Below are 22099 nucleotides of genomic sequence, written 5' to 3'. Positions count from 1 at the left end.
CATACAGTATAGGTACAGTCTGTACTTATACTGTACGTAGGGCAGAGGCAGATCATATATATAGTATCTACTAAATCCTAATGAAACAAGTAACTAGAATATATTAAGCCTATACTGGGATGTGGAGTTGGGGGGGACTCTCCAGGCTGCGTTTGAGTGCACAGACTGGAGCGTGTTCCGCGACACAGATAACATTAATGTCTACACGGAGACAGTGCTGGACTATGTTCGTACTTTGGTGGAAGAAACAATCCCCACTACCACAATCAGAGTTTACCCAAATCAAAAACCCTGGGTAGACAAATCCGTCCGTGAAGCTCTGAAAGCGTGCACCAAAGCATACAACGACGGCCTGGTGGCAGGCAACATGAATGACCACAAGGTGGCGCGATACAACGTAAGGAGGACAGTGACAGAGGCCAAACGGCGCTACAGGGATAAAATTGAACTCCAGTTTGAACAGGCTGACTCCAGAGCTATGTGGCAGGGGCTCAAAACGATGACAGACTACAAAGGCACCTCCCTCAAACTGAACAGTGACATCTCCTTAGCAAATGACCTCAATACCTTCTATGCGAGGTTTGATGCTGGTAATAACAACACCAGCCCACAAGCCACGGCAATGGGGGGGGGGGGGGTCTGCTGCTGATGGAGACTTAACAGAGCACGAGGTGAGGCGGACCTTTAAAAAAGTGAATATCAGGAAGGCAGCAGGACCGGACGGCATCCCCGGCCGCGTCCTAAAAGTCTGTGCCGACCAACTGGCCCCGGTATTCACTGACATATTTAACCTGTCCTTAGAACAGGCCGTCATCCCCACCTGCCTGAAGAAGTCCACTATTATCCCTGTACCCAAAAAATCCAAGCCTGCTTGCCTCAACGACTACCGCCCTGTAGCTCTCACCTCCATAGCCATGAAGTGCTTTGAGAAGCTAGTAAAGGGCTACATCTGCTCCTCCCTCCCCATCAACATGGACCCCCTGCAATTTGCATACCGCCCCAACAGGTCCACGGAGGACGCCATAGCCCATGTGCTGCACACAGCAGCATCACACCTGGACAAGAGGAAGGGGAACTATGTGAGAATGCTATTCATCGACTACAGCTCGGCATTCAATACCATAGTCCCCTCCAAACTCATAGCCAAGCTCAGGGACCTGGGCTTGAACTATGACCTCTGCCAGTGGGTCTTGGACTTCCTGACGGGCAGACCCCAGGTGGTGAGAGCAGGCAACTGCACCTCCTCATCCATCACCCTCAACATAGGGGCCCCCCAGGGCTGTGTTCTGAGTCCCCTCCTCTACTCCCTGTACACACACGACTGTGTGGCTCAGCGGAGTAGCAACACAATCATCAAATTTGCTGACGACACAGTGGTGGTGGGCCTGATCTCTGCCAACGACGAGAGGGCCTACCTGGAAGAGGTCAAGGTCCTGGCGGGATGGTGCCAGGAAAACAGCCTCTCCCTGAACGTCAGCAAAACAAAGGAGATGATTGTGGACTTCAGGAGGTCGGGGGTCAAGGACTACAGCCCCCTCAGCATCGACGGGGCACCGGTTGAGAGAGTCAACAGCTTTAAGTACCTCGGAGCCTACATATCCGAGGACTTGACATGGACCACACACATTGACAGTGTTGTGAAGAAGGCACGACAACGCCTCTACTTCCTCAGGCGCCTAAGGAAGTTCCAAGTCAGTCAGAAGATCCTTAAGAACTTCTACTCATGTACAATAGAGAGCATCCTGACTGGCAACATCACCTCCTGGTTTGGGAATAGCACTGCACAAGACCGAAGCAGACTACAAAGAGTGACACGTTCAGCCGAACGCACAATTGGAGGGGGGCTCCCCACCCTCCAGAACATTTACAACAAGCGGTGCAGGGGCAAGGCTAAGAGAATCATTAAAGACTCCAGTCACCCGAACAACTGCCTCTTTGAACTGCTGCGGTCAGGCAAGCGATACCGGAGTCTCAAGGCGAGCACAGAAAGACTCAGAAGAAGCTTCTATCCCCAGGCCATCAGGCTGCTCAACGAACAATGAACACTACACAACAACAACAACCATCAAACGCACATAGCACACACATCCACACGCACACACTCACTTTAAACAAACACACTGTAGCACCCACTCCCCACACTTTATAGCACACACTCACTTTAAACAAACACACTGTAGCACCCACTCCCCACACTTTATATTTATTGATGAAGGATTGCACTACAACTCGTACACCTTACTGTAAATTGTACCTAAATTGTACCTCATCCCATTTCTGCTTTGCACTATATAGTATTGTACATTAGTACACTGCATAGTATTGTATATTATATGGTAACTCAGTTACGTCTATTCTGCATCGAACATTGTACATATGTCTATACTGAACACTGTGACCTCATTTTCTACTTCTAATTTACATGCTATACTATGTTATTTGATACTATCTTGTCTAGCACAGTCTCTGGAGCGTAACAGTAAGAAGCATTTTGTATGAAAGTATTCTGTACTTCTGTATGACAACTATTAAAGAAACTTGAACTTGAAACTTACTGTTCATTAGACACGTAGGCCTAGGCCATACTGGCGCACACAATACTTGTTATGGAATATTAATGCAGTCTATTTCCATGCGATTAGCTTTAGTTCTTATTTATTTATCCACTGTCATTTCAGTGTTGGTGTATAGGCTATATAGTGTATTTCAATATAAGTTTAATTGATTAATGATATATTCGAAGGAATGCAGGTTTATAGCTATATCAAACAAAGGTCTGTCCCATTGTATACCAATCAATGGGATATATTGCATGTTGACCTGCATTCTTTCAAATGTATATAATTAATCATTAAAACAGATGTGTAACAAATAAGAAATACAAATTCCACAGAAGGCATTAAATAATTATTATTTTCAATCATTTCACAATAATTGCATAATTGTGTTTGAATATCTGAGTAATTATAGTAATTATACATTTGTCCAAAATAGCTGGTTCAGATATGATTAATCCAGCTGCCCTGTGATCAGATGAATCCATATTATTTATTTTTCCGACATCAAATGCGTAATTTCTTATCGTACAAATATTGTCATATTTATTTTAATTATGATTAAGTAATTAATTCCAAGGAAGCCTGTAGCGTTAACATGAAGGAATCACTATGAGAACACAGTCTGTCAAGTTAATAAAATGTTCAATTAGTCAATCAATCATAAGTGTGCTTCTCAGCACTCTTATGCCTCTGCTCTTAGCCACGCTCAAATCTGATCTCAGGAAAATTTAGGGAATCGCAGGGTGGCGCAGTGGCGCAGTGGGCAAGGCGCTCGCCACCAATGCAGGAGATGCTGGGTTCGAGCCCAGCTCTCGGCATTGCTACCAGCTTGGCTGGTCGTTCATACTAATACAATTGGCAGTATTAGGGGGTGGGAAGCTGGTGGGTGGGGATTGGACGTTGTGGACAGCGACTCCTACAGGTCGGTTGGTGCGCCTGCGCAGTAGAATCAAGAAGCGACGGGGGCGGCGTGTCACTCCCACGCAGACCCTCGCCGCTGAGAGATTGCGCTGTGCAGGTGAAAAGATGCAACGGCTGCCTCCTCGAGTACCGGAGGGGACACGTGATGCAAGGCTTCATCCACATTGCAGCCGGCTTGTGGGAGGCATGGCCTAACAACGTTCGAGACAGGGGAGGGTAGAATTGGACAATACGAAATTGGGGAAGGGAGAAAAAATAGAAAATGGGGAGAAAAAGTAGATAAAAAAAATTTAAATTTGGGGAATCGCGCTACCAGCCCTAATATGTCAGAGACCGTATTAGATCCCCAATTATCATATCATGGGGTATCATTGGAAAGCCACAATCATTGGCTACAACCCTGTACAAAGATTTTCGAGATCGCCAAATGATTGACGGAGCTAGAGCCCCGGGAGTGGTAATGTGTACTTTTGCGTACTTTGGGGCACGCCTCACATATCGGCATGTAACTCGAGAACCGCTGAACGGGTTTTGTCACCTGAAAGGGCAATTGACAGGCAACAAATAGGGCTTTAATTCTATCTATATATTGTATTAAAATAAATGCACACCCGAGCCACTAGAGGTCGGCAAAGAATCGTCCACATGTGGGCCCTTGGATGTTAAGAGGTCAATGTTTTTAAATATTCTTTTTTGTAGCCAAGAGTAAAGACCATAACCCTATCAAAAACAGTAGTCAAAGTGTATATTTTCATTTTTACCGATGTTTTATACGATTTATCGGAAATACAAATGTATCTGAAAATGCTAATTATCGTAAAAAACGCAAGAAATGACTAAATCCAGATTCAACCCTGCCATTGGAAAGAGGAGCATTTCCCCTATCCATAGATGTATGATTTGGCCATAATAAGGTCATGGTTAAGTTCAAGGTCAAATATGAATTTATAATTAAAATCGATTATCATTAATTACTGTATCTACAAATCCTTCTGTTTAATCATCTTCCCGCGGCTCATTTGCTTAGATTTATTGTACACATGCTCTCAATAAGATGGTGAATGAGCTCAGTGAGCATTTTCTCCTACCCGTATAAATTTTTTATCAAAGATGCAAAAATCATAAATCATAATTTATATTCTCCTTTCCTTACAATTTACTCAAGCCTAGTAACAGACACAATATTTCGGACACTGGAAATACATACCCCCAGGTCCCTAGATGTTCCTAGATACCAAGAACATGCAAATTGACCTTGCAGAAGTGGAGCAATCTTCCATTTACTTAGGCATGTACCTTTAGGCGAAATACGGCTTACAGCTTATCAGGTTAAGGAAATTTTTGGTCGTAAATCCGTTCAGGAATGAGACCCAATCTTTATTACAATATTATTTCCAATATTAATCTAAAATGATCTCGTCCAATGCACTACATTTTAGTAAAAAGGGAAAATAGAGATGTGATATATGTTTTTTTCAGCGTTTTTTGTTTGTTTTTCTGTCCTGAAATTTAATCAAGATGTGTTTGAATCTTAAAAATAACAATTTTACTGAATTCCTTGAGTCAAACCTGTTTGGGAAAATGTTTTAATTTGTCTCTATATGTTGTTAACTTCAAAAGTTATGCTGTTTTCTTTTTCTTATTTTTCAGGTTTTGGTTCAGGATAGGTGTAATAAAGGGTTAAAAATCAACCCCATGGGACATTATTCCAACCTGTTACCTGTCAGAATCTTAAAATAGACACTTCAAGGATTAAGAAAAAACAGGTGCCGAAAAATAATCCACCCTATGCAGGTGGACCTATGTTTCCATCTAGACTATAATAATTATATTAGATTGTGAAAAAACAGCCCCCTGTGGGTGGTAATTAGTGGTTAACATACCGTTGTATTTGTTCGGTACACAGCCGTTCGGTACGGTACACACTGAAATGGTTCGGTACGGATACGTGTACCTTTACACCCCTACCAGACATGTACAACTGCCACTGAGCTTGTTCAGCACCTTCTTGAAATCACGTGTACAAAAATCTAAGGGAATGAATAAAGGGAAGATGATTAAAGAGAAGGTTTTGTAGATACAGTACTGAATTCTGCCATCCGGATACATGCTATTTGAAATATTATTATAGAATATAGAATATGAGGCCTATAAATGACCTTATTATAGCCAACTCGCACATCTATGGATCGGGCCAAATCTCCTCTTTCAAATGGCATTGTTCAATTTGGATTTAGTATCACCAGGCATGCACAGAGAATGAAGAATGAAATCTATTGTATGTACAGTTAGATTCTTAGAATGGATATGGCTCCGCCATTTTGGATCGGATTTCAACACAGATGGTTGCTAAATGTTCACAGAAGGTAGACACACTAACTCCACTCCAATCTATGCCAATAACGTTCAGTTTGGTGGTATAGAATCCCTAAAAAAGAAAATACACATATTAACACATTTCAAAAACTAAAATCTCACTAATAACCCTTTAACCTATTGTTAAACAAATGTATTGCTGAAAATATACACTATGACTGCTGTTGTGACATGGTTAGGATGTTTACTCTTGGAAAAAAAAACAAAAAAAAACACAATATTATGTCATACAGTCTAGAGAGACTGATGTACTGGACCCGTCGGGCTTAATAGGGTGCAATTCCCACCGCACAATCCATTCTTAGTGGATCCCGCCCAAAGTCTCCCTGATACCACTCACCCACAACGCTGATGTAAATAAGAATTTGTTCTTAGTCAATTTGCCTTGTTAAATAATCCAACCAATTATGATTTCATATGATGTCACTGTAATTCATCTTACACATACAGCCATATACACATACAGTATACATGCATAAACCTACATACATTACCCCCCCCCCCCCACACCTTAATGTCCTTGTTGCTCAGCAACTCTGTTCAGTATGTCCTTATGGGCTTTGTAATGATTCCAGGCAATCAATAATTACAGGAGGTGTGCCTGGAAATGTCTTGCGTATGTGGTAAGTGTGCCTCAGGCTTAAAAATAACTGCTGCTACAGCAGCTTAGCTGGCGCTCACTCTAAAAATGTGCAATCCTATTTGGGTCCAGCAACAGACAAACAATGGCTGTAATAAGAGTGTGTTTAACTCAGCTGAAAAATAAAGGGACAATAAGAAGGATGTCTCTCTGTTCTTCCTCCTCTACCTTCACTCTCTCTATCCGATTCCCTCATCGCTCTTTCCGATTCCCTCATCTCTCTTTCCGATTCCCTCATCTCTCTTTCCGATTCCCTCGTCTCTCTTTCCTCTCTTGTTTTACCCCCACCCCTCTCTACAGTATGTAAAGGTAGAATATTCACCCGGAACTAACATGATATAAAAATAAAACTTGACATGTTCTTGCTGAAGTTGCTTCAGGGCTTTGAACCTGCGAGACGAATGACACACTGTAACACAGCAGATTACTTTCTGAATAGAAGAAAGGAAAAGGAAAAGCTTAACAAGCATTGTTCTCTCTCTCTCACGGATTCAGACTTTCTGACACATTCTGACCTTTTAGGGGCCGATGTATTGTTGTGGGATTAGCTTGAGACACCAGGTCATAATTTACATATTGCTTCACTAATTCTGCAGAACATCCACCACTCACCCAGATACTGCTTATGTGCTGGAGGCAAAAAGCAGTCCTGGCCTAGACAAAGAATAGGCTACCACAGAACTACGTTATTTATCCAGGGAAGCTTTGCTGAGTATGCAAGCTCTTTTTTAAGCAATGCTCTGCCACAGTCACACCGTTACACACATTCTCACCTGGGAGCTGCTCTGAAATGACAAAACATGCTTCCCACGGAGCAGAGCCGCTCCACTGGAGAGCAAGGGCACCTTGACAGTATTTCTTAGATAGTGGAATCACTCATTCACCATCCCCACCAAGACCTGCAACCTTCCAGTTACATCCCTTCCAAGACCTGCAACCTTCCACCAAGACCTGCAACCTTCCAGTTAAAGGATTTGCACTACAACCCATACCTCAGTACACCTTACTGTAAATTGTACCTCATCCCATTTCTGCTTTGCACTATATAGTATTGTATATTAGTATATTGCATAGTATATTGTATATTGTACGGTAACTCAGTTACTCTATTCTGCATCGAACATTGTACATATGTATATACTGAACACTGTGTCTACGTACGTGACTTCTATTTTTACTTCTATTTTTACATGCTATACTATTTTATTTTATTTTATACTTATCTTTTGTCTAGCACAGTCTCTGGAGCGAAACAGAAAGAAGCATTTTGTATAAAAGTATTCTGTACTTCTGTATGACAACTATTAAAGAAACTTGAACTTGAGACCTGCAGCCTTCCAGTTACATCCCCACCAAAGTTACATCCCCACCAAGACCTGCAGCCTTTCAGTTACATCCCCACCAAGACCGGCAACCTTCCAGTTACTGCTTCTCGAACATATACACAAATGCTGTCCCAATTTAATGAGCTATGAGTATGCAAAATATTTTTTTCCAGTGGCTATTTTTGCTTTTGCTTCACTTAGAATTTTCGAGCTTCTAAAACTATTTTTCCCGTCTCAGGCTAGTATGCCTTTGAAGAGATGCTGCATAGGGGGAAAGGAAACATATTGAGCTGTTTTTTCCCCACTAAACTCCATACCTTTGAAGAAAACAAATTTGCCGTCGGATCTCTCATAGGCGGCATCGATGCGTGGTGGCAGGCCCTTCCAGAACTGGTCTATCTGCATGGGGTATCCCTCCTGAACCTTGTTGTTACGCAGACGCCAAAACCAGCGGTCCTGGGAAATGACCAGAGAGTCATATGAAGCATTATTTACGGGAGTCATAGTATGGGCTGTGAGGGTTACATTCAACATAAAAAAAACAAAACAAATGAAAAAGTTGAGATTATTATCTACTGTACAGTTTATACAAAATAAGAATATTATAATATATATATATATATATATATATATATATATATATATATATATATATATATATATATATATATATATATATATATATATATATATATATATATATATATATATATATATATATATATATATATATGTTACAAATTACTGGCAATTTACTTATAATCAGTCATTTAATTCACTGGATTATATGTAAACCCAGTAATGTAATCTGAATACCTTGGTGTTCATTTGATTCCATAAAGAACTATTATCATCCATTACTTCAACAAGTACAATCTGTTGTTGTTGTTTATATATTTCTTTATGTTTTACAATGAGCCAACTATATTTGTGATTATATAATCTCATTACATGTATTCTGTTACTACCCAGCGTCAATCATAGCAAGTTTCATTAGATTCCAAAATTGCAGAAATTCAACAAGACTCGCAACACTCAAAGGAACAGTCAAAATATGCATCTGAATCAAAGAGTTGTAGTATATTTCATCAAGAGTCAAAGTGAGAATAATAATCATATGAGATACAGTATACAGTCATTATGTCATAACATATTATGAGCCAATCAAACGCTGAATCAGATAATGAGTCTGTAATGTAATTCATATCACCCCACATTCAGAGTCTGAGCAGATACTCTAATGTCCATTACATTACATTACCATTACAGGGACTTATTTATTATTCATGACTGAACTGAACTGAAATAATATGATTGACTTATCACCAGTCAATCAGTGTGTGATTCATGTAGCATCTTGCCCATAACAGCAGAGAGAGAGAGAGAGAGAGAGAGAGAGAGAGAGAGAGATCCTAATTGGTATCAAGAACAGAGTGTTGCGAGTTATTTTTAATGATATTTGGTCCTCTTTGATGCATTTATTTATGAGGCAGGAGTTTGTAGTGATGTAAGTGTTACGACACATTCAAGGCATAGGAGAGAATATATGAGCTAGTGAAGAGGAGTGTGGGGAGGAGGAAAGATAGGAGAGCAGGAGAGGAGAGGAGGGGAGCATGAGGAGAGAGAGGAGCAGGAGATGAGAGGAGAGGAGGAGAGCAGGGAGGAGAGGAGAGGAGAGCAGGGAAGAGAGGAGAGGAAGATAGCAGAGGGAAGAGATGAGAGGAGGGTAGGAGGAAAGAGAGGAGAGGAGGAGGGCAGGGAGGAGAGGAGATTAAATGAGATGAAAATTTTGAGGAAAGGAAGATGATAGAAGAGAAGAGGTGAGGCGAGGTGAGAAGAGAAGAGAAGAGAAGAGAAGAGGGAAGGGTTGGTAGGGAAGGAAGGTGTAGAGGGAAGTAAAGGAGAGCGGGAGAGAACATCAATCTTAGCTCATTATCATTTGGCTCCAGCAAATCTAGGACACGGCCTCACTCCCTGATGACTGTACACACACACACACGCGAGCGCACACACACACACACACACTCTCTCTCTCTCTCTCCTCATCTCAAAATCATCTCCACTGGCTACTAATGCTTTTCTGTCTGCACTGAAACTGAAAAAAATAAATCAATGCTTCACATCTACAGAAGGAACCATGAGTGATTCTCAGCGAGGAAACATCCTATAATGAGTGTCTACTTTCAAACACTCACCAGCCCCCCTGATGCACTTCACGTCCTGAAGTATTAAAGGGATATTTCACCCCAACTATCGCTGCATGTCTCCAGAAAAAGTCAGCCGTAGAAAATGTTTTATTTTTTTGATCTACTTTTTCTCCCATTTTTCTATTTTTCTCCCATCCCAATTTCGTATCATCCAATTCTACCCTCCCCTGTCTCGAACGCTGTTAGGCCATGCCTCCCACAAGCCGGCTGCAATGTGGACGAAGCCTTACATCACGTGTCCCCTCCGGTACTCGAGGAAGCAGCCACCGCATCTTTTCACCTGCACAGTGCGATCTCTCAGCGGCGGGGGTCTGTGTGGGAGGGTCACGCCGCCCCCGTCGCTTCCTGATTCTGCTGCGCAGGCGCACCAACCGACCTGTAGGAGTCGCTGTCCACCATACATCAATCAATGGGTAAGAGAGCCGTGTCTTTATTCCGTATAACAGTTTAACTAATTATTTTCGCTAGCAAGATCTCATTTGATTATCCATTCCATAAACCTACTGCCAGCAGGCAAGTTTAAAGAAATATAATCTGATTGATTGGGGTAATGAGGGACTTAAAATTAGCCTATAGATAACGCATTTAACTTGTCGGCGAGGCGATTGAGCCGTAATGCAATCTGTTAATAAAGTTTTAAATCAATTAATCAATCAATGCCGTTAAAAAATCAGGATCTCTGCTATCGATACGTGATGGCTTTTCAACTGAAGCGGCCGCGCGCACTTATCCTGGGTCTCAAGTCTGGTTCTAGTTAACGAGACTGAATCCACCTTCGAGGAACATGAAAATCCCGGCTTCAAACATCGGGTTAACTGAAGCTGGATAATGGGACTCTTGATCGACTTAGTTGAACGAGGTACGGGGAATAGGGCCCAGGTAACATGAAGGAATGTCTCCACACCCAGGTGAGGGCAAGCCACACATAAATAGCAACCCTAATTACTAATTGCTCCCAGCTGGGGGGAGACACAGCACAGAGCAAGACAACACACTACCAATAATAATCAATACGTCAAACAACACTACACAGGGAAACCAATTTACACCAGGGTGGGGGAGTTCAACAACAACAACATACACTGTGACATCCCATTAATCATTCCATTAATTACAGTAAGCAAGTGAGTGATGACATGTATTAACAGTGTCTGAACCAACTGGCTCGTCTGGCCACAAGAGGAAGGTAGAGGAGGTAGTAGACCAATGTTAGGAGGTAGGGGACCAGGTAGGCGACCATTGTCAGGAGGGAGGTAATGTTCACCGTTATTCATATAGCCGGACCCGCAAGGCCCGGCCCTGGGAACGTTACAGAACCTCCCCCTCAACGGGGGGCTTCCAGACCCCAGAGAACAACGTCCGGACACCGGTGAAGGAGGAAGCCGGGACCCCGGAAGGAACCCAGGGAGAGGACCCGGAGACCCGGGGCCGGGAGCCCGAGCAAAAAACCCCGGGGGGGCATAGCAGCCAGGAGGGCCGAAAACAGGCGCACAGGCCTGGAGAGGGGGGGTGGGAAAGGGTGCCGAGACCCGGAGAGGGGGGCTGGGCCTGGGAACAGAGGCCCGACGAGGGGGGGTGGGGATGGGTGCCGAGACCCGGAGAGGGGGGCTGGACCTGGGAACAGGGGCCTGAAGAGGGGAGGCGGGAAGAGAAACAGGATCAGGAAGCCTGGAACCAGGGACCGAGGGTAAGAACCCTGGAGCAGGGCCCCGAACGGGAGACCCTCCAGCCGCCGGACTAGGGACCGGATCCGGAGAGCCGGAACGGCGGTGTGGTGGCGACGACCCCCGGAGCAGGATCCAACGCAGCCCACGCCGAAGACCACGGCGAGGACCAGGACGCCGACCACAATGCAGAGCTGGACCAGACGGGGAGCCGGGAGCCGGACCAGGTGTAGAGGCCGGGCAGGGCGAGGAGACCGGACCGGTGTCGGCGGCGTGGCGTGGCGTAGGCTCCGGGGATGAGGAGCCTGGACCCAGTGTAGTAGCCGTACCAGGCGTAGAGGCTGGAGAGGACGTGAAAGCCGGAGGGAGAGCGATGACAGCTGGGGCTACATCGACCGGAACCAAGCCGGCAGCGACGGCCGGGTCATCTGTGGAGGCCTTGTCAGCTGCACCAGTCCTGCCAGCTCTTGGAGGTCTGCGAGCTGCGGGAGCTGGGCCAACAGCGGGGCCTGGATTAGCTGTAGGGGAAATGACAGCTGGGGGGGAAATGTTAGCTTTAGAAGGCCGGCCAGCCCTAGGACCCAGGCTAACAGTGAGTTGGATGCTAGTCGGTTGGGCCTGGCTAACTGCAGGAACACGAACAGGAGGCAGATCAGAGGGTTGAACGAGATACCTCTCCATGAGGGCTGCGGCCTGGTCGGCCATCACCCTCATCTCTGCCTCCTGGTCCGGATACTGGTCTGCTGCGGACTGGATTGTCTGAAACAAAAATACCCATTTAGCTGGGGAATATTTTGACAGATCTCCCTCCATTAAATTGGAGAGAACCATCATCGTCCCCCATAATCTTTCCGCTGGGTTTTGTGATGGTGGAGACATTCTGTTACGATACGATACGATACGTGGTGGTAGAACCCAAGGCAGCAGGAAGAATAAGCAGGGAGATGAGGCAGAGTCGATGATCACAATTCAGAGTGTTTACTCAAAAGTACATATGAGTACAACAATAGACACAGCCGTGCTGACACTTACTATAAATCAAACCTAACCAGAAAACGGACATAACACACGAAATCAAAGATGACAAAAGAGAAACTAATATACACTTACTTTTGGACAGAGCAACACTAATAGGACGAATGTTTGATACATACAGCACAGGAACAACGACAGCACAGGACCAGGTAACATGAAGGAATGTCTCCACACCCAGGTGAGGGCAAGCCACACATAAATAGCAACCCTAATTACTAATTGCCCCCAGCTGGGGGGAGACACAGCACAGAGCAAAACAACACACTACCAATAATAATCAATACGTCAAACAACACTACACAGGGAAACCAATTTACACCAGGGCCCTATTCCCCGTACCTGGTTCAACTAAGTCGATCAAGAGTCCCATTATCCAGATTCAATTAACCCGATGTTTGAATCCGGGATTTTCCTGTTCCTCGAAGGTGGATTCAGTCTCGTTCATTTGAACCAGACTTGAGACCCAGGATAATTGCGCGCGCCCGCCTCAGCTGACAAGACAGCAAGTGTCGATAGCAGAAATCCTGATTTTCTAACGGCATTGATTGATTGATTTAAAACTTTATTAACAGATTGCAGAATGGGTACAATGCAGTACGGCTCATAGCCTCGCCGACAAGTTAAATGCATAATCTATAGGCTCATTTTAAATCCCTCATTACCCCAATCAATCAGATTATATTTCTTTAAACATACCTGCTGGCAGTATAGGTTTATGGAATGAATAATCAAATGAGATCTTGCTAGCGAAAATAATTAGTTCAGCTCTTTCAGAATAACGATAAAAACAAGCCCAAATAGTATATCTAATTGATACGAATTATATCATGAGGATATCTGTATGTGCTTAGGTATTAATATTATGTACTATATAAATACATGGTTTCCAAAGAGAGGCTTGGAGGGAGGCTTGCAGTTACACTATTAATCAGGTTTTAATCTGTTTCGGACCTAATCCATACATGCATTGAATTGATTACCATTTGGTTTATACCAGTGAGACCTCATGTTCATCATCAGATAACAGTGCTTGAAAAGATAAATGCATTTTCTCGAATTCATTCATCAAAAACGTCAAAGGCTCATTCAATTTATCAAGTCACGTCACGTCATCAAATCAAACAGCGCATCTCCTCATATATTTTAATCCCAGTTACAATATCACAATAACGTGTGACACTATCACAGTGATACAATTAAATATTCCACAGATTCAGATTCCTCATAATTCATATCCACAATCCGCGCATAGACGCTTCAGCTTGAATGAAACGCATCCGGGTGCTCCGTTAAGCAAATACACAGCGAAGAATATTAAACTAATCAGAGCCAAACACCCGATAGGTTTCATTCATTAAAAATATCCCAGCGGGATTCACATTTGCAATGATCCGTTTAGTCCGTTATTAAAATAACTGTGTGTCGCGACTCGCGAGCGCCGTATCCGTATAAATATGACGTGCATTATATAGGACAAAGTAAATTCATAGGCTGAATATGATTTATTATCAGCGTTACTGCAGACATTATTTTACATTTCAAACGAAGCACAAGAACATAATTCAGAATGGTATAATGCAGATCTAGACTGTGAGAATCATTTCAGGAAGCGAGCTGGCATTTCTTTGCGGGGGCGTGGCCATGGTTCATCCAGCTAACTGAACTTAACCCTGCTCTCGACCAGGCTCAAACTTTTTGATCTGTTGTCATAGTGATTTAGACAATCGAGCGTCGGGGAATGGAAAGGTCTGGCTTAAGTCAGGCTATGCTGGATATTATCCGGCTAACTCAGTTAGCCAGGTACGGGGAACGGGGCCCAGGGTGGGGGAGTTCAACAACAACAACATACACTGTGACATCCCATTAATCATTCCATTAATTACAGTAAGCAAGTGAGTGATGACATGTATTAACAGTGTCTGAACCAACTGGCTCGTCTGGCCACAAGAGGAAGGTAGAGGAGGTAGTAGACCAATGTTAGGAGGTAGGGGACCAGGTAGGCGACCATTGTCAGGAGGGAGGAAATGTTCACCGTTATTCATATAGCCGGACCCGCAAGGCCCGGCCCTGGGAACGTTACACCACCTGACTACTGGCTACAGTTTACCTTTCACCTAGGGCTGGGACTTTATCGCGTTCATTTAGCTTAATTAACTACAGAAAAAATTAAATGTTAAAAAAACATTACACATTTTATCGCACGTCGGTGCACTTTGCTCTCGTCTGTCGGCTCCGGGCTGCATTTTCGCCGATCAACCAATACATTGTTGGAAAGTTGAATTTGCTGCCTTTCAATCATCACCCCACTCAACCTATTGCGAGCTTCGGGTCTCGAATTAGAAGACGAAACATCCGGTAAGCGTCATTTGACAAGCCGTTCGGACGAGGAAGTCCTTTGTTTTGACTCGAGAGGCGAAATAAAGGCAGCGGATGGCCATTTTGGATAATCACGCTGAATTATTGCGGTACACACATTACAAAAACCTTTGTGAAATACAAATTTCTCGTGGGATTTTTATAAACTTTGGACCTGTATGACTATAAGACTTCAGGCTATGGAACCGTTTTGTTTTCCAGCTCCTACCTCTCAGCTGGAACTTAAAAACCGGCATCTGGCAACCACTAAACAGAAATGTGAGTACACACACAACTTTTACTTCAGTGTGTTCAAACCTCTGTTACTCTATTTCATTAGCACTCAAAGTGATTTTTCTTCATTGTGTAAGAAACTTCAGAATGTTACCTTTCAAAAGAGAAAATGTCCTTTGCGCTATATATATATTATTCCTAAAATTGCTGCACTTTGTTAAAAATTGCATTGATCTGACTGTTGGTCTGTGTAGTAGCTAATAAACAAGATTTTGCTGCTTAAACGTATAGTGGCAGATATCAACCCCCCTCTCATGGATATGTGAAGGATGGGAGATATTACTGCCACGGAAGGAGTGGAAACAATTAGGTAGCTGATTAGTACTGATAGAACACACCTGTGCATCATTAGTTCACCCATATCTCACACGCACACACCCCAGACACACACACTACAAATACACTAGAATAGAGAGAGTTGAGTGGAGTGGAGGTGAGGTTGGAGTTATTGTATTGAGAGAGAGATTGTTGTGAACAGAGTTTTGCGAGGTGAGAGGTAGTGAGAGGAGAGGTGAAGGCGAGAAGGTGTTCATTGTGTACTGGACCCTAGACTGGCTGAGAAACCCCCTTGTGTACTACTGACCCTGGACCGGACGCGTGTAGTCTTTTACCAACGGAGTTGCAGTTTTCCGCGATCTGATTGGCCACTGACGTTTCTCTCAGCGCCAATCGCGTGACGCCTAGTTCTATCACTGGTTAAGCTTGGCGACTCTTTCAAAGTTGGTTAAGGTTAGAGTTTGTCTTAGAGCAGGGGGATAGACCACCAGCCCTGATTCCAAACTCTAACCTTAACCAACTTCGAAAGAGTCGCCAAGCTTAACCAGTGATAGAACTAGGCGTTAGCTAGCTAGCAGGCTGTTAGAGGCAGAAATAGGCGTAACACGATTGGCGCAGAGAGAAACGTCAGTGGCCAATCAGATCGCGGAACCCGAACGCGGAACTGCAACTCCGTTGGTAAAAGACTACACGCGGACCGGACGACTACTCTGAGTATTGAAAAATCCCTTTTTTGTACGAGAGCCTGTTTTTTGTGTTTTGACCATCGGACTGTATAACGACCATTCTATTTGCCCATCGTACTATTATTCTGCCTGTAAATCAATAAATATTCTTATTGATTGATATTGCACTTGTGTGGACATTTGAATGTTTGTTTTTGAACCGTGACAAGTCTGAACACCACCAGGCTCGTCACAGTATGTATAATGTATATTCATTGATTCACTCGTATACCAAAATCCATTTGAATTGAAACATTTTGTTTTTCGCATCAAATATTGATATGCGTTTAAAATGCGATTAATTTTGATTAATTACCTATAAAGTCTTGAATTTATTCGATAAACCTTTTTAAATTTACATAAAATGAGTGCTATCTTTCTGTTGTGAGGAGGATATGTGATAACCGGGCATGTAACTCACCAACGTGTTCTGTCTGGAGAGCTCAGCCACATCGCACCACCCCCCCCCCCCCCCCCCCCCGAGAAATTGACATTACTAAGAGGAGAGCAGACCTGTAGTGAACTGCAGACACTATTGCCTCAACCATTTCTCCAACTTTCCTCGAGTTGGGCCTAACTACAGCTGAAAATAGTTGAGGAAATAGTGTCTGCAGTTCACTAAAGTCCTGGGCCCTCATTCATCAACGTGTTCTACGCACAGATTTGTGCTTACCCTGTGCGTACGATCATTTCTAAGCAAAGAGTGGGATTCATCAATTTCAACTTGAACTTGACTCCGTGCTTACATCTACGCACAGCTCAGACCATGCGTACCTGGCGCCCAGTGGTAGAATATATTATTACAACAAGGAAATGAGCTTCTGTGCATAATAACACTGGCATGTTCTGTACGAACCGTAGTTCATTATAGTTCATTGTAAAATAGCAACAGTAGTGTAATTATGGTCAAAACCCTATAAATAGCATTTGGAATAATAGATCTTTCTCTCAGAATGAATGCAGCATGGTTTATATAGCGTTATCGGAATATACGGGGTGTAGGCTACTGACTGACTGCGCTCCGCGTAGCTTGATTGATTGATTGATTGAAAAGTTTATTGACAGATTGCAGAATGGGTACAGTACAGTACAGCTCAGTACATACAATTGTTAATTGGGGATGCAGACCAGAGAAAGACTTTCGTCTTGTTTACATCAGGGTCCCCCATTTTCAATTCATCATAAATCATAAAGCTCAACTCGTTATTATTTTGCGCAGACCGCAGAAACACGGGAACGTTTTGATTATATTTAAAAGGCTTTACGTTAGGCGGTTAGGTGGCCGAGCGGAGATTGCGTTCGTCACCAACCCCGGAGCTGTGAGCTGGATTCGCCTGTTCGAATCCAGCTCACAGCTCCGGGGTTGTCACCAGCTTGGCTGGCCGTCTGCACTAATACAATTGGCTGTATTAGAGGGTGTGTTGTGAAGGGCCAGATTAAACCGAATATATATATTTATTTATATATATATATTTAATTGTATTTGTATATTCTCTAATATTCCCTGATATCCCTTGTATATTCCTTGTACAATATGCATTGAATATCCATTCTAGCCTACTGAACATCCCATAATAGTCTCCATTCTACTATTGGTCGAGACCTTGGTGCCAGGCTGCCATACCCCTCAGACCCAGTTCAAACGTACCGCTCCACATGTACGAACAAGTCCTAGTTCCGCGTAGGAATCTGGCTACCGCACCACTAATGGGACTATTTGTTCATAGTGCGTATATATACTGCGCTACTAAAGTAGGACTTCCTTTTCAGTCCAGTTTCTTACCCTCCAATAGAGTCACAGACGTAAAGCCTCCCCGCGACGCCACGTGTGGGAGTAAGGCCAAGTTCGCCTACCATCGGTATTGAGACATCGTGTATATTAATATTTGAATAGTCATATTTGGCACTATATCGTCGAGTTGGACGTAGTCTATTAAGCTAATAATAGTCTGTTAATATATAGTGCTTCGTGCGGTGAGAATACTACCGTAGTCAGTACCCCATCGTTTCGGGCAGAGAACTGGCTGCTTACCCAGGGTGGTTGACCCCATGTGAAGCTGCACCCGAGGAGCCCCAGAGCCGACGAGCGAGTGGACCTGTATACCGGATTATTCTACCGACGACAGCCCGCCTTCCCAGGCACGGATTATGCTTTGTATACTTTGATTATTCCATGGATAAAGACCCCCGACACTGCCGTGTGTTGGGACCCCCCCCCCTGGAGAGGACGCAAGGTGAGGAGACGCTCTGCAAGACGAGGTCGCTTCACGTCTCTCCCCCGTGGACCGGAGAGAGCCGGCCCACAAAGAGTCCACCTGCTTTCATCTGTGGTCCAAGGATCGCCGGCGCATTGAACGGCACTACAGTGGGTTCACCTGGGATACCCTTGGCCGGACGAGGCAGCCGGATTCTACCCCCCCCCCCCCTCCTACTCCTGTTGTCTTACAAGCGACCGGATTAACCCCCCCTTAGTGTATCTAGTATATAATCATTAAAGTATCATTGCTGTTATTCCTTAACTATTCCAGGTCGTATATTTACCACCTGCGCCATCAGAGATTGGACATTCTCTATTGATATACCGACGAATACTCTTTGCCATAAAAGTGCATACTATTTCAATTCATAAATGTAATTAAGTGATTAAGTGCTTGCTCTACACACCATTGCTGTGTAGTAATAAACGCATACTTCGACTTCGTACATTTGTGTTGGATCCGTTTCATCTACGTGAGAGTGTTTATGATAATATATTTATGCCGTGTACTGGGTGGCCGAATATTAAGTACAAAGGTAGTGGTAGTAAGTATCATATCTAGTAATACAGTCAGGGAATTGTACCCCTCAGTTACAATTGGTCCTTCGAGCCGGAGGGTAATTAGTGTAATATTAATATAGTGTTATTAATATTGAAATGGCCTATGATGAACACTCCACGAAACGATCCTCCTAACCAACGCCCGCAGCGCGAACGACGGCTCCCTCAGTACTTAGAGGCTTACGCTGTCAGTCAACAACCTAGTCTTCTACTAACAGTAAACGCGGTAAAACTAGAAAGTAAAAGTATGTCTAACCCCAACGCCCAGACTACCCCGACCATAGAGGCCCCTACGGGCTCTAATGTAACTGACCAAGTTCACGGTGGGGACCAGTGGGAACCAGACATGACTTCACACCCCGCCAGTACTGAAGAAGTAGTCCCCGATGAGTCCCGGGAGGAATACAACGCTACCGAGAGAGAACTCGGCACGGAAGAAGACGGGGAGAGCACCGTGGAGATAGAGCTCCAAGGCTCCGCAAGGAGTACCCCGAGGGAAGGCTCCCCTATACAACCGCCTTCTCCCAGCGAGGCAGAGAGGACCCTACAGCAGGCCTTCCTCATCTGCCTGAACGCCGCTGCTGAACGCGACCGACTGCAGATCCAGCAGCGAAGCGAACACGAGCAGATACGTCTAGAAATAAGACGCATTCAGATGGAAGAGAATGTGGCCCGAGAACGAGCCGGTGCTCAACGGGACGCAGCGCGCGACAGACAGCAGTCGCAACTAATAGAACAGCTGATCAGACGGACAACACCCTCTCCCTCCGCCAGAGGCTCCAGGAACTCGTCTAGACACACCTCCAGGGCGGCATCCCCTAGCCGAGTAAACAACCCTGAACTTGACCAACAGACGAGGTCTATACCCCCCACAGACCACCTCCCCCCACCGGTCCAAGCGAGACCTAGCAACCGGGAAGGAGCAGCATATCCTGTGGAGAGGCTAAACCAGAGACTACAAGCACTGGATGACCTAACTGAAGACGAAGAGGAAGAGGAGGAGAACCACGCCCGAAGACAGCACAGTACTCTACCGGACCAGGAGGTCCGGTACAGCCCAGGCTATACTCCCGCGGAGCTGCGCTACAGACCCCCGACTCTATACACGGGTGAGCACGACGCACGACCCGCACCGAGGAACAGCACCTGGACAAGCAGGCCATGGTACACTGCCGGTACCAGCCCATACCAAGGAGCGGGAGGAGACTCGCCTAGGAGGCCTCTCCCCCAACGCTCGCCGATGTATCCACAGTCAGCGTCATACATTGGCACGCCTATGGTACCCGACTTCACCCAAGAGAACCGGGCCCAGTATACAGAACTCCGCATGTGTCTGGAGACCATGTTGGTGGATGTATTGGATGAACGCCACAAATACGCCATCCTACTGAAGCACTTAAAGGTACCCCGCGCACATAATATAGCGCTCGCCTACGCGACTTCCACCACCCCATACACAGCAGCGCTGGTAGCATTGGACCAGAGGTATGGGCGCATATGGGATTACGTGATCCAGGAGATCCGACACATCGACCGCTTACCCCCAGCAATAGACAATCGAGCACTGGACGACCTGTCCATCAGAGTGCAGTCCCTGGTAGGGATGTTGGGAGCGCAAAGAGAGAAGGGGAGGCATGAACTTTACGCCAACTCAAATGTGGAAAGGATTCTGGAGAAGCTGCCGCCCGCTCGTCAGGAGCGCTTTAGGCGGCAGAGGGACCACAGAGACCCGAATGGCCCCGAACCGAACCTCCTCGATCTAGCAGACTTCCTGGCGAGAGAAGTCAGCAGCCTACGGCTAGATACATTCGGACGGAGCACCCCTGGCTCCAGAGAAGGAACCAGACGACTAAATGATGGAAGAAGATCGGTGACTGTGATGCACCAATCGGAGTCAGTACCGAGCAGCAGGAGCCACAGTACCCCCTCCAGAACGGAGAAGTGGAAGATAGTGTGCCCCTACTGTGAGAAAGAACACTGGCTAGCGCAATGTGACTCCTTCCCCAAGCTGAACGCGGAGGAAGCAGGTCAATGGATAAAGTCCAACAAGCGCTGTTTTCGCTGTGCGCGCTCACACATGGCAGCCGAATGCCGCTTAAAGAAAAGGTGCACCAAGTGCGATGGAGCCCATCTGGACATACTTCACGACAGTAACAGACGGCGCCCTTCACCTGCACCATCCAGCCGCAAAGCGAGCGTCATGTACATCGATCCCGCCAGCAGCAGTGGAGCCCGAGTACTCCTAAAAGTAGTGCGTGTGACACTAAGCTACCAGAATAAAGTCCTGGACACTTACGCCGTCCTCGATGACGGGTCAGAGAAGACCCTGCTACTCGCCTCCGCTGCGGCCCAGCTAGGGCTGCGGGGAAGCGAAACCCAAATGACAATTCGGACAATAAGACGAGATTTGAAGACGATAAAGGGCGAGAATGTCTCATTCTCTATCGCAGCAAGCGGCCAGCCTGAGCGACGGTACCAGATTACAGACGCTTTCACCAGCCAAGAAATAGGACTGTCGCGGTACACATACCCCGTCGCCAAGCTGATGGAGAAATATGCACATCTGCGCAAGTTACCGATCCCGCTCATAGACAATGCTATGCCGACCCTGTTGATAGGCTCCGACCATGCAGACCTCATTGTCCCGATAGACCGGGTTCATACCGGACCCCGAGGCTGTCCTGCAGCAGTCGAGACCCGTTTGGGATGGACTCTCCAAGGCCCGCTCGCCAAATCTCTCAACCGAAGTACAGCCACTAGATGTCTCCACTCCCGAGTCACAGAGGGAGAAACCGCACTCCTGCAACACGTAGAGCGGCTATGGACCTTGGAACAAATGCCCTTTAAGAACGGAAAGAAAGACATTCGCTCTAAAGATGACATTTACGCCATTCACCTCCTCGAG

General features: G+C 45.3%; 1 protein-coding gene across 1 annotated transcript in view; it reads right to left on the bottom strand.

Annotated features, from left to right (window-relative positions):
- The window catches only part of mmp24 (matrix metallopeptidase 24), a gene marked incomplete at both ends in the record, with an annotated part of 493526 nt that overhangs the window by 65857 nt on the left and 405570 nt on the right, over window positions 1-22099 (bottom strand). The window contains 1 exon segment of the mRNA XM_084317135.1: window positions 8138-8276. Coding sequence (XP_084173261.1) covers window positions 8138-8276 — 139 coding nt within the window.

Source organism: Notolepis coatsorum, assembly GCF_963971535.1.
Source record: "Notolepis coatsorum genome assembly, chromosome: 6".
NCBI classification, from domain to species: domain Eukaryota; kingdom Metazoa; phylum Chordata; class Actinopteri; order Aulopiformes; family Paralepididae; genus Notolepis; species Notolepis coatsorum.
Note: the sequence above shows the minus strand (reverse complement) of the source record. Positions and strands in the feature narration are given on the sequence as shown.